General features: G+C 36.2%; 1 protein-coding gene across 3 annotated transcripts in view; it reads right to left on the bottom strand.

Moving 5' to 3' along the window:
* The window catches only part of EIF2AK4 (eukaryotic translation initiation factor 2 alpha kinase 4), a 36,490-nt gene that overhangs the window by 12,193 nt on the left and 10,484 nt on the right, over positions 1-13,813 (bottom strand). For 2 of the 3 annotated variants that reach the window (XR_007905152.1, XM_051791323.1), the window contains exons 12-28: positions 13,200-13,612; positions 12,399-12,468; positions 11,735-11,818; positions 10,417-10,539; positions 9,863-9,967; positions 9,571-9,628; positions 8,800-8,879; positions 7,237-7,338; positions 6,513-6,563; positions 5,296-5,532; positions 4,627-4,702; positions 2,906-3,027; positions 2,412-2,461; positions 2,152-2,320; positions 1,546-1,662; positions 1,079-1,144; positions 409-579 (exon numbers count right to left, since the gene is read on the bottom strand). Coding sequence is in view for 2 of the 3 variants with exons in the window: in XM_051791323.1 (XP_051647283.1) it covers positions 409-579; positions 1,079-1,144; positions 1,546-1,662; positions 2,152-2,320; positions 2,412-2,461; positions 2,906-3,027; positions 4,627-4,702; positions 5,296-5,532; positions 6,513-6,563; positions 7,237-7,338; positions 8,800-8,879; positions 9,571-9,628; positions 9,863-9,967; positions 10,417-10,539; positions 11,735-11,818; positions 12,399-12,468; positions 13,200-13,612 (2,094 nt within the window). In the remaining variant the exon portion in view is untranslated. The remainder of the gene's footprint in view (positions 1-408; positions 580-1,078; positions 1,145-1,545; positions 1,663-2,151; positions 2,321-2,411; positions 2,462-2,905; positions 3,028-4,626; positions 4,703-5,295; positions 5,533-6,512; positions 6,564-7,236; positions 7,339-8,799; positions 8,880-9,570; positions 9,629-9,862; positions 9,968-10,416; positions 10,540-11,734; positions 11,819-12,398; positions 12,469-13,199; positions 13,613-13,813) is intronic. The other variant, XM_051791324.1, reaches the window with a different exon arrangement.

Genomic DNA, 13,813 nt, shown 5'->3' with positions numbered 1-13,813 from the left:
TATCTCCAGAAATTTACAATACTATGAAAAACAAGGAAATGATGCTTTAATCTTAAAGTATCCCAAGAAACCTACAGCACAAAACCCAAACAGCAAGCCTCAAGGAAGGTGGAGGCCTTTAGTAGTCATCAGATTTCTGTATTTTTAAAATATTTACAGTTTGTTTTAAAATTTAATAAAATCCCTCCTTTATGCTCTAAATAATGCCTTCAGTCTTGGTTGGGGAAAAAGAAGTCTGTCATTTTATAGAAGATAAGCCACAGACTTCTGACTGGAAGAGGTCAGTATTATCACAGGCCATCAAAAGACACTTTGATGTGCTTTTTCTGTTCTAAAATATCATTACTTTGTTTCCTGACAAATTACAAGGCCCAGTAGCCTGTAAATCCATTAATGTATTTTACAAACCTGAAGTTTTATTCCCAGATGCTTTAACAGACCAATGATTTCCTCTAAATCCTTCATGCCATGTTTCAAGAGCTGAGTGACACCTGGTTTTTGTTTTATCATTGTGTTTAAAAATGGAAATACATTACTTGCTTCTCCCTTCTGCTCAATGAATTTGTAGAGTCGAGAAAGCTAAAATGGAAAAATAAAATTATAAACACATGTAGGAACACAGACAGTGCTCATAATAGGTCACATCTAAAAAAAAAAAAAAAACGGAAAATTTGTTTTGCTTAGAAGCCTGTTTTTACCTAGTGAGTTGAGGAAAGGAATAGACAGACAAGTCTCAGAGTGTCCAGAAGTTAACTTCAACTCTTTATGCACATTCATCAACATCCGCAGAATTTTTTTTTAAAGTTTGTCTCAGTTTGTTTTACTAAATACCACCGTACAGGATGGTATTAGTTTCCACAACTGAAAAATATGTTTAAAGAAGAAACCTGAACAGTTCTGATACTGACTTCCAGAGAAAACAGAGAACCAAGTCAGACTACTTGGAAAGAGACTATTTTGAACAGCACAAGTAACAGGTTATTTTTCTTACTCTCATTGATTAAATTACAAAGACAATAAAATATTACTGACTTATGGCAAATTAAAGGGAAATTAACATTGAATTAAAATTACTTACACTATTTGATGTGAGAGAAAGATTACAGAATTTGGCTTCCACTTCCCTTTTAGTTAGCTTTTCAGTCTACAGGAAGAACAGATTCAAATGGCATTTTATTGGATTTTATGCATTATGTACCTATTCAAATGAATTTCATCTATACTCTCTGCTTATAAATTAGAAAAGACCAACCTGATATTAAGATAAGTTTTAAAGTTTATATTGACTAGCCTGCCAGTTCTTGATTATACAGGTGAATAATTCTCTCATAAATATACATTAAAAAAATCATCTTAAACCATCCCAACCCAGAAGTAACAGAAAAGTAATTATCCTATGTTTACAGCCCAAAGATAGCCAGTCTTTTTATGTATCAACAACAGGATACCTCTGGTTATGCTGGCAATGGGCTTTTAGACAGCTCCACAAAATAGGATACTCTACAGTGGTGATTACAGAAATTAGATTAATAACTAATGCCTTACCACAGCATCATGTAGAATGATGTAGACTTGATTGAGTTTGTCCTCTGGTATCCCACAGTGCAAAAGTATAGCTTTCAGTAAGGCCGTGTGGTTCAAATAAATACTGTAATTTCTTTCCTAACAAAGTATAAAATAAAAAGAAGAAAGAAATGAAAAAGGCAAGTTTTATTGCATTGTGTTTTGCTTAAAAAAACCAAACCCCACACAAAACAAAGAGGCTTCCTAAATGTTTAGTAATAGTTCAAAACTAACTTCAAACCTCTTCTTTCACTACCTTACCTTCCATCTATAACTAAAGAATGGCAAGTCTTGTCCCATTCTACAATAATCACTTGGGTGACAGCAAAAGGACATTATTTCAATGGCACTGTAAAGGATTCAATTATTATTTCTTTTGCACATAAACCTATGCTTCATTTTAAGTTCACCTACAAAGCATATTTTTTATTTAAATAACAGTGTTCTATAATTGACTACCGATAAAAAGTGAAAGTGTACTTGTGAAGGTTAAACAAAGTATCCTTTTGAAATACATTAGACTAAATATCTACTTAGACTAAATTTTTAGGATGAAAAGAGAGCAAAAGGGCTGATCAGACAATCTACCTGTAGCACTGAAAACTCTTGAATGATTTCTGAAATGGCATAAATTGTTTCTGCTATAGGCAAAAAGCTATTTCCGGTAGATGTGACGATGTCAAATGCACATTCTAGGAGTTCTTTGGGATGACAGCGGTCTAACTTCCGAGGTCTGAAAACTCGCTCTATACAGTATCTAAAGAAAACATCGAAGAATGAATCAACCTCTTCAAGAGTCACTGTCAAAGCATGGTATCTGTGCAAAACATCACCTCTATGTCTCTTACCTTTTCAAGTTTGATATGTTATTTCTAGCTACAAATCTTGCAAAAGGAATCTGAAAAACAAAATACATGAAAATTGTTGAAACAAAACAGTCAGTCTGACTGGGCTCTGTACCTGGAGACGAACTACTACCGTGCAGTTACACTTGTACTCTCATATGTGTAATATAATGCCTTAAATACTTGCCATAACCAAGTAATATTAATCTAATCATCCTTGCTGCAAGTTTTAAATAAAAACATTATTTTCACCTATGTGTAAAAAAAAAAAAAAAAGAAAAAAGTCTATTTCTTCAATATGTCATCAGGGCTCCAGCTGATGAAAGACTAGGAGTAAAAAAACAGGAGTAGAGGAACAGACACAGAAAGGTACACTACTTCAGCAGTCAGAAGAAGCATAAGCCTAAACCAAATTTGTAACTAGTGAATCAAAGGAATCTGCAAACATCGTAGCACACTTCAAACCAAGCTTTGCCTACAGAGATAACACTACTTACCCTGAGGTCGTAAGGAAGCATTACCAGCATCCCACTGTGATCCATGAAATATGAAGCTTCATTATGTTCATATAGTTTCCTATTTCTGGGCATTAGCAGCGGAGTATGAAGCTTGATGGCTCCTGCATAACAATCAGAAAATACTATTCTCTCATTTCAGAAGTAACATCTGCTTTTTACAAGTTCATGAACAACCTTGCAGGGCATGATAATGTAAATCCATGCGTTTTAAAAATTACATTAAGGGTATTTAATAGACTTCCCTCTTCCACATTTAAACAAAAGCATAAAACAAACTTAGATGTTCTATCTCGCATATTTCTTAGACTCAGCAGGCAGCCCACAGAGTGAAAGAGGAGACTGCCAATTCCACAGCCCAGCTGAATCCTCACCTTGCCATTCCTCTTTAAACACCACCTTTCACAAAGGCATGCACACAAAACAGATGAGAATCTCTGCAGTTACCAGTGGTAATTGCTTTGGTCTAGAGGCACTTCCATATGGAACAAATGCTGTCTTAAAAACATACTAGAAGTGCTTATGTATCATTTTAAAACCTCAAATACTTCTTTTTTCTGGCTATGTTTTGCAACCATCTATCTGTATGAATCTCATCTTCATTGAAACCTTACTACCAATAATATCCGTCATCACTGAAACATATTTTCCTGTTTTAAATTCCCTAGTGATTCTCATAGAAGTTTAACTCATGTCTTCAATTAGATTTCAACATAAACTTTTAAATTAGAAAGAAAAAGCCCCACATAGAAAGAAATTACTCTAACCATTACAGATGGCAGATACAATCTAATAGAAAAAACAATATATATGTATCCCCCCTTCTTTCCCAAAAGAATGAAAACATTTCAGTTTCTAAAATGCTGACAAACTTTCCAAAGTCTGTCAAGCTTTAAAGAGGTGGAGGGGAGAGAGTAACTTATTTCTTGACTTCATATTTCTTAGTTTCCTGTTCTTCTGTATTGCCAAATTTTAATCATGTTTAATGAGTTTATGATATATTAAGAAATCTCACAGTTTATATTTTAAAAGTCTCTATATTCATATAAAATAGTATCATGAACACCTATAAACCAACACAATTTATAACATTGCAAGTGTGACAGTGTCTGCATAAATTTTCTTCCTTTCAAAAACTAAATTTAAGCAAATACTATTACTAATGACTGGACAGATTCCTGGAAATTAAAACAGAAGACTACTAAACATCATAGCATCAGCTTTGGCTCAGGAAGTTCCTGAACAGCAAGGCATTGCCAAGAGTAGTATTACTGAAAGTACCATTATATGCTTACTGTTTCCACATTCTTTCTTATGCCTTTCCCATTCTGGCAATGTTCAGAGAGAGGTTATGGATGCTTGGTCTTTCACTCTAGAACTACCCTTATATTCAGATCTAGATTTTGCATAACTCTCCTTACCTTAAAAGCTCATACTGACTTATCAGAACAACCATGTACATTCAAAAACATAATTAAGATTTTCACTGTTCTTTTTGTAGAAAATGTGAATCATTCAGATTTGATATAAGTAGCTATTACTGGCATGACAAAATAACAATAAAAAATATTATAAAAACTTCAAATGATGTGCACCTATTGAACATACTTTCTGACTCCTCTTACAGCAGTAAAACCATTCCATTCTCCTAAATCCACTCAATCACAAAAAATGAAATGAATGACTTTTGTAAACACACCCACCGTGTCTTTTAAATATCCGGCTGACAATCTCACATACATGCTGCTGTATCTTGGCTGCCCAAACAGAAAAACTACCCTGAAACCATCACAAATAAAAAGTACATATATAATTCACATGCAATGAACACTCTGTGTAGGCAATCATTCCAGGTAATATAGGCAATAAACAATCTGCTACCCTGTCCCACTACAATAAATTGCAATGCTTACAATAATAAAAATAACTAGAACTATGCAAAGCATTATTGTACTGTGTTACCTTGTATTTCTTTAGATTCAGAAATATTTAACAGCAGTTAAACCAAGAAGAATCACTTTGATTAGAAAGGGAAGAAAACAGTCAGAGGTAACACTTTCTGTTGGCAATCAGATGGAAGTACCACTAGTTTAACAGAAATTCAGAGTAAAGAAAGTAATCATCTGGACTAAAGCTTTAGTTGCTACAAACACTGCTGGTTTCTTCACTGAAGAAAGGCTCAAAGGCAAAGTGGCTATTCAAACCCACACAGTACAGATCATAGTTTTAAATGGGAACCAAGGTGAAGGTTAATCTTAAGAGATAATGCAATTCTTTCAAACAAGTTAGAGTTTATCCATATAAACACATTCTTTTAAAATTCAACACAGGGAAAAAAGCCAAACCCATGCATCCCCCAAACACCTACAAACCTTCAGCATATCACTGTCATAGGTATAGTCTATTGCTGGAGATATACGCTGTGAAAATATCTGACTCATCATGGTCCGGTAGGCCTTGCCATCCACGTTTGCTAAGGTATGGTGGAGTACTTCATGGAGTTCAGACTCTTCCATTTGTGGTGGTGGAAGATGTTCACTTTTTAACAGCTCCACAGCTGTTGGTCGTGCTGCAGGATCATGGTTCAGGAGCCACGTAATAACCGATCTCTAGAATTATATCAAAATGTTATAGATTAGAAAGATTTTGTAAATTAGAGTGTTTACAACAAATCTCAGTCACATCACTTTAATAAAAAAATTGAGACTTTACAGGGGACAAAAAAAAGCAGAATCTGAACCTCTGGGGTGCATATTATTTGCTTATTAAATTCTAAGTATCTTCTATTATCATCTGAATAAATTTACTAAACCACAAAAATTATTAGAAATGTGCCTTCTGGATTGACAAAATATGTAATATCCTTATCCTTTGTTCCATGGTGTGCTGGCTCTGGCATCTCTTTTTCTACAAAGTTATGAAAAAGCAGAATTGCGTGCATGAAAACAAAGATTTGAGAGATACAAATATTAAAGAAGGGGGAATCTTCCTGGCATATTTCCGTAAAATGTACAACATGGAAACATTTTTACGATGCTAGTAACATGCAGATTGCTATTCTACAAGCATAACAGACAAAAAATTAATACTAATGGTCAACAAAAGAGTTGACCAGCACAAGGGAAAAGCTATCTAGATGGTCCAAAAAAGATTACACTTATTATTTCAACACTCTGCCACGGAGGCATCCAGAACAGCTCTTGGCAGCTCTTTCAAGCTCGGAGCAGCCAATTGAGCTTGCACATCTTTTTCTGTTATGTGACACAGATTTATTTCAAAAGTTAAACAATTTAAAACTGTCATTTCTCTGAGCATAAAAAGTCAAAATTGTCTCTCAGAGCTTAAAAGGTGTGCCAGTGAATGCTAAATTTCTTTATGACTGTGCTCAGGGAATTTTGTGGGTAAATATATTTCCATGTCAACTCAGAATATTCTTTTGAGATTTTCTTTCCTTACTTTGTTCTAATGTCATGTAAGAACTTGGCAGAGCACACTAAGTGGGGAATTAAATGGGCAATTAGGAAGAAAAAAACATAACTAATGTTTCCTGACAGGGAATACCTAATAGTTAAAATATCTTCAAAATTACCTGCTTTGCATGCTTGACTTCATCAAAATCCTTGGGAAATACAATAGTGGGCTAACAAAAACAAAATTCACATACAAATTACAACAAGCAGTCCAGCTTGCTCAGATTAGTCTTATTTTTAAGTTCTACATATTTATACAGAGAAACGAAGCATTTTCATTGCCCGTGGAAAAACAAAAAATACCCCCAAATAAACAAGTAAACCCCACATTGCAAAGTTAGTTTGTATAGCTAAAAGGAAAAGAATGCCGTAATGTTGTTTTGTATAATGAAAATACAACTCATAATGACAAGCATTTACCGACTAAAATACCAACTGATTCCTGAGAAAGACCCATCAGGCCTAAACCCATGTATACTAAAGCTGTGATGCCTTTATCTGACATTTACACCTCTAATATTCTCTACTATAAACATTAGTTTCACAGATGGAACAGTGACTGATGGCAATACCATTAGAATCCAGCACATTAAAGGAATCACAGAATCATAGAACCAGCTGGGTTGGAAGGGACCTCTGAGATCATCAACTCAAACCCTTGGTCCACTATTGCTGTGGGTCAGTGCCAGCCTGAATTTTATTCTTCACTTTTCATTGTATGTTTTGCAAACTTTGTTTTTAAGCACTCCATATGGAAACATTTTTTGTTATGTTTTGCATGCTTTTACTTCTCTTAAACTATTTGATGCATAGAATTAGTATGTTTCATATTTGTGTACTTACCAGCCTTAGCTGACCAAGAACAAAGATCCTTTCTGATGCAGTATTCATAGGATGGTAAGACATTTCAAAGAATATTATACCCAGACTGAACAGGTCCACTTTCTAAGGAAGAAAAAAAAAAAAGAAAAATTTACACATTACAATGAATTCTCCAAAGAACAGCAGAGGGAAAAAAAATGTTTAGGTTAAATTTCATGGTGTATTACAACTGGAGAGAACGGTGGGTTTTTTTGTGCATCTTTTTGTGGTTTTTTTATTATTTATTATGCTGGGGGAAAGGATGTCATCCAGAGGGACCTGGACAGGCTTGAGATCTGGGCCTGTGTGAACCTCATGCAATTCAACAAGGCCAAGTACAAGGTCCTGCACCTGGGTTGGGGCAATCCCAAGTATAAGTACAGGCTGGGCAGAGAATGGATTGGAAGCAGCCCTAAGAAGGATCTGGAGATGTTGGTTGACAAGATGCTCAACATGATCTGACAGTGCACACTTGCAGCCCAGAAATCCGAACTCATCGTGGGCTGCATCAAAAGCAGTGTGACCCAGCAGGTTCAGAGAGGTGATTCTCCTCAACTATTCCACTCTCATGATATCCCACCTGGAGTACTGAATCCAGCTCCAGGGCCTCCAACATAAGGAGGACATGGACCTGCTGGAGCAAGTCCAGAGGAGGGCCAGAAAGATGATGAAAGGGATGGAGCACCTCTCCTATGAGGAAAGGTTGAGAGAATTGGGATTGTTCAGCCTGGAGATGAAAAGGCTCTGAGGAGACCTCATTGCAGCCTTCTAGTACCCAAAGGGGGTTACAAGCAGGATGGAGAGGGACTTTGTAAAAAGGCATTTAGTGATAGGCCAAGGGGGGATGGCTTTAAACCAAAAGAGAGTAGGGTTAGATTGGATATTAGGAAAAAATTCTTTACTGTGAGGGTGGAACAGGTTGCTCAGAGAAGTTGTGGATTCCTCATCACTGAAAATGTTCAAGGTGAGGTTAGGTGGGACTTGGAGCAACCTGGTATAGTGGAAGGTGCCCCTGGCCATAGCAGGTTGTTGGAACTGGATGATCTTTGGGCTCCCTTCCAACCTAAACCATTCTATGATTCTATGACTTCCACTTTGAAAACATTCTTGCTTTGAAATTTAGTTTGTCTCTGCATATAAACAGGATTTTCTTTGATGAAAAACGATGCACCCCCACCTTCCAAATCATAGTCTAGAAATCCAGAAGAGCAATATATACTTTTGATGATGACATTTTACCTCAACTAAAGACTGTAAGCTTTCTATCCTATTCAGTTATAAAGGTCCTCCATGATTACATGCTTTCAACGTGAAGTTCCTTGCATCCAGTCATGATCACAGCACAGGCAGAAAAGCTGGCTTGCACACATCCTTCTACCCTTGGTTTCCTTTTGAAGGAACATTTAATTCCCCCGATTATCACAGCAGTCTCACCACACCCTGTTTCACATTGAATTCACCTTTGTTGAGGAGGAATGATCCAAATCATACCTGGTACACGTAAGATTCCATGCTACCTTTTTATTAAGTCTACTCAAATCATACCTGATTGTATGTAGATTTAGTGCTTCCCTGGACCTCTGGGCTGACATACAGCGCGGTGCCAACCATCCCCGTCAAATTACCTACATGGAAAAAGATGACAGTACGAGTTTCAAGTGGGAAAGAAATGCTACATCAAAAAAGCCTCCTCTTTCTTCTAGGTTGGAGCTCAGTCCTTATTGAGAGAGACCCAGTTGAGAACAGTTGGCAAAACAAGACAGTCAAACTTCGCATGTGAATCTACAGTAGATAAACCTATCGATTGCTATACAGATTTGTAGTAAGTCAGTACATAAATGCTACAACGAAATTTCATTTCCATTACACTCATCACTCATCTTAAGACATACTATGTACTAAAGTTTTCCCAAAACACAAAACTCAGCCTCTAAACAGGCTCAACAGTGTCAAAAAAAAAAACCCAAACCCAACCAAAAGACCCCGAAGTCTTGAAATTGTCCTGTATAGGCAAGAGAACAGAAGTGCAGATGGAACAGATATACAGGATGTCTATATACCTCACCAGAGGAAAGCACTGATCTGTGGCAGAAGGCCAGAAGTGGAAGCAAATTAATATTTAGATAATGGGCAAAACTGCCAGATTATATGTAATATATCTACCCAAGAGTTGGTGGTTGATATGTCCTGTCCCTGGCCTCAATTAAAAAAAGTATTATTTCGAAGAATGAAAGGAAGTTCTAACAGAGTATACAAGATTGCCTAATACAAATGTTTGCTTAAAATAATTTAGAAAAAGCTGCAATGTATACTAACCTGATGGGTCAGACATAGCAGAACCATCAGAGAGATTTTCTTCTTGTTTAGAGAGCATCTGAAATCAGTGAAACAGACATACTGTAAATAGTACATGAAACACTTCTGTTGGCTTTTCTTTCCACTTTGGTTGGCAGTACATGGTTTAATTCTAGAACCTTAGAAATTTAAACAAGTTTATGGCATTCACAGTATAAAAACATCATGCTCATTGGACTTTGTGTTTTCACCTTTCATGTAATTACATCACCATATTCAAGGAGTTTTTTCATTCACTTCAAGCTGTACTTACTGCATTTGCTGGATGATCTGTAGCTAAACCAAAATCACCAATTTTCACATGATCATCTGAATCTAAAAAGATGTTCACAGGTTTCAAGTCTCTGTGGATCATTCCCTGTTACAACAGGACAGTAAAAAAAGACCCACAAAATATTAAACAATCAACATAATTAAAAATAAAACTCTATATAATAGACTGGAGAATCATATTATATACTTCTATTACAGTGGAAAGTCTACTGCTAAGTCACTGAAGAATAATTTTGCAGACAGACTGTAGTCTGTAGCCCAGAAGCTAGGAACAATTTTCAGTGCTACCAGCTATCTAAAAATTTTTTTTAAAAGATGGTAAAATCTTTATGATGAATGGGTAAAATCTGAAGTGGTTCATTATAAAATTCAAGTTTAAACATAAAATACTTGAAACCCCAAGAACAGATTCATAATGGAAAGGGCAAAGAAAAAAACCTTAATAAATGCCCCAAACTGAATATTAAGAAACCCACGGAGAGAGAGACATAGCACAGATATTATGGATATGTCATAACTGTCATATTTACTAACCTTTTCATGGATGTAAGCTAACCCATCCAAAATTTCTCGGAAAAGCCTCCAAAGCCGACTGGTGTCTTCATATAACCCTTGGTCAATAGTGTCCCTTAATGTGCTCTTTTCACAGTATTCCATCTTCATACATAGGGGACAGAGGGAAGGAAGAACAGTTTTGTCAAGACAACAGACTATCAGAAACTTGTGTCAGTAAGCATATTACTGCCATGGTTTGGGAGCAAGTAGTACCCCCAAAGCATGGAGCTGTTTGGAATTTTCCTGAGAGCTGTCTTTTAGCTAGAAAACATACATCCACTTTTGGGTCCTACTCCATTTTCTCGAACAATGGTATAAGCTTGCAGAGTAGCATATTCTCTAACATAAATGTTAACAAGGTGAAAACAGCCAAGCCATAATGTGTGTTTAACCCAAACTCAAAAGAATCTCTGGCTTTTTTTTTTTACTTGGCACCTTAACTCTTTATATTATGAATATACACAGCGCATGCAAACAAGTCTATTAAAATCTAATTCCATTTAATTGTATCTTCCTTCTAGACAACCTGCAGCATTAAGTGCATTACAAAAAACTGCACATCACCACAGAACAGTTAGCTATGATAATTGACTTTTCCCAGAAACGATCTAACTCCTAACACAAAGGAGATGCAGTAGTAAAGCCTTTAGTTGCAAACCTGTGGGAATTTCATTTTGTGGCCACTGTTAGAGCCACACAATGGCTTTGCAGATTACTGTTTTGTATTAAAATAAAGTGCATACACAAAACTGTGCCATTGAAAACAATGAGGAATTTTTCATATCTGTGAAAGACAACTTCCCCTCTGGAATTCAACACAGTATACTTCAACTCCACATTGGGAATTAACACCATAACCAAACTGAGGAACACCAGCTACAGCATTACGAGATTGGAATGGATATTCTAAACAAACAACAAGCATGAGGAAAAGTAGTGCTTTGGAAGTCATGGTCTCAAAGGTTGGCTGGTTGGGTTGTTCTATGGTTAGGTCAGGAATTGCCAGCTTTTACTTGTACACAAGCAACAACAATTATCCTAATATGCACTATGGCGCTACAAAACTGCTTTCTCCAGGCACAACTACAGAGCCCTGGAAGGCATAACAAGCCATGTGCACTGCACAGTGCCTTCCACCAGCCAAGCCTTTAGAAAACCAGTCTATTGCAAAAACAACATTGAACTTACTCATTTGCGTTTTTAAAGGTCATTACTTTTTTCGTGAAAACCAGCAATTAGTCTTTGCAGGTTGAAATAAACAATATCCTTTTATCTGAAAACACAACCATGTTTGTACCTGAATGTACAAGTAATGCACTGTCTGAATGACTGGTGTCCTGTCTTCTCCTCCATGGCTATTCTTTTCATTGCCTTCTTCGTTCTTTATCACAATAAAGTCAACAGAACAGTTAGCTACAGGAAGCTGTGCAGACTTTTTTATTATGCATACTACTATCTTTTAATGGCTGGAACACATTGATGAGAACTCACCTTCTATGGCTAGTTTTGAAAAATAGCAAAATAATATAATGACATTTTTGTAATGCCATTGCTTCTAAATAAAATAGAAAACCAGGTGTGACTAAACTCTCATTTTCAAAGTGAAAATGAGTAACATTTTGCCATCATTAGACACTGGAGGCAAAGCATTCCAGAAGATCTAGATGAAACCTAAATTTCAATCTATGTCATGTTAAAAAGAAAGAATAAAAATAAAAGTTGAAACTAAAAGATACAAAGCTTGCTTGATAAATAATGCAACCCCCACCCTCAACTAACAACTTTGATATGGTGTGTATATATACAATATATATGTATGTATAATAATATATATAATAATATATATTCACCTTATACGGTTCTGTACTTACACCAGAAGCAAAACAAAACTTCCTAACTGACCTGTTTGTTTGTCAAAGACTATTTTATGATCTTTTAACTTTTACTTGCTTTATACTTACCGGGGAATGACCTTTACTGTTTTCATCCTCATTATCAAAAATTATTTCACTTTCAGAATCTGTAGTTGGCCTGTTTAAAAAGAGAAAGAAAAAAAAACCCCAAAAGTTCTGCATACCAAGAAATATTTACTAAGAAATCTGGAAATTATTTGTGGGGGAAAAAAGAAAATCTAAGCTTCTGCTGAAGAACTAGATGCCTTAAACAAAAAAGCAAAAGAAAACAATACCCAGAAAAGTATCCTGCTTGCAAAGCAACACTTCCTTTGACAGCCCAGTCTCTAAAAGGGAAGGTACATATTTGCATCAGTAAAATTTAATTTCTATATGCAGTAAGCAAAACTGAGATAAACTTACTTGCTTCAAAAAGAAAAAAAGTCACTGTGAAAGAGCCACACCATATACGGAGGAAGGTATGGAATACATTAGTAAAAACCAATACAAAAAAGAAAGGGCAAGTTTGGTATTTTTCAAGATCTGTAATATTTCTGTTATTGTTTATTAGAAACCCCTTACTCTCAAGGATGGACAAGACAGTCCAACAGAAGGTAAACAGTCATGCATTCTGGCACAAATAATAAGAAACTTCATGAAGTCTAAACCAAAATTTTCCTCAAAGACCAACAGATTTTCCTCTTCCTGTCTACCTGACTGCTGGCAAATACACTGTTTTTGAACAAGGGGACAGAACAAAAATGCAGTGAACTACTTCTGACAAAAGACGCAAGAATGGTAAAAGACACAAGCTTGGAAAAATGAACTCTGTTCATGTCCCTGACAGTACCAATACTGAAGCCTACTTACAAAAATGAATGCGAGAACACGCCATCACCGTCATCATCGTCATCACTGGACTCCTGATCAGCTCCATTGAATTTGCTGCTGGAGGATCTTTCACATGAAGTACTCCACTCAACTGAACTTGTCAAAACCGGAGGAGGAGCATTAGTTTCCACATCATTTGTCTCCTCAGTGGTAAGGATGAAGAGACCAGCTTTGGGGGGTGTTGTTCTCTCTTCGGTTGTTTCAGATGATGACACAGTGGGAACAGGACTTCCATGTTTCTCTATCCAAGCGTTGTAATACCTCACAATGTTCTCATGGTTCAAGCGGGAAAGTAACGTTACTTCTCCCTTAATCCTCCGAAATTGCTTGCTGGTAGGGTTTACACGAATACGTTTCACAGCATAATAGCAACCATCAAGCTTATTTCTTACCTGCAAAATTTAAATTAATCTAAAGTCAAATGCTTACAAAGGTCTTACCAAGCAGAGCCAGAAGTGGAATAATTTCATGAAACAGGAAGTCTTCCTTCCACCTGGAAAATGACTACAAGTCAAATGCAAGCTTCCCCATTCTGACAGGCTTCTCCGCAGATTCCCAGAAACTTCTTGCAAAACTTTTCAGCCTATCCAATT

Source organism: Manacus candei, unplaced genomic scaffold (assembly GCF_025592945.1).
Source record: "Manacus candei isolate 608988 ecotype Guabito, Panama unplaced genomic scaffold, ASM2559294v1 h1tg000033l, whole genome shotgun sequence".
NCBI lineage: Eukaryota > Metazoa > Chordata > Aves > Passeriformes > Pipridae > Manacus > Manacus candei.
Note: the sequence above shows the minus strand (reverse complement) of the source record. Positions and strands in the feature narration are given on the sequence as shown.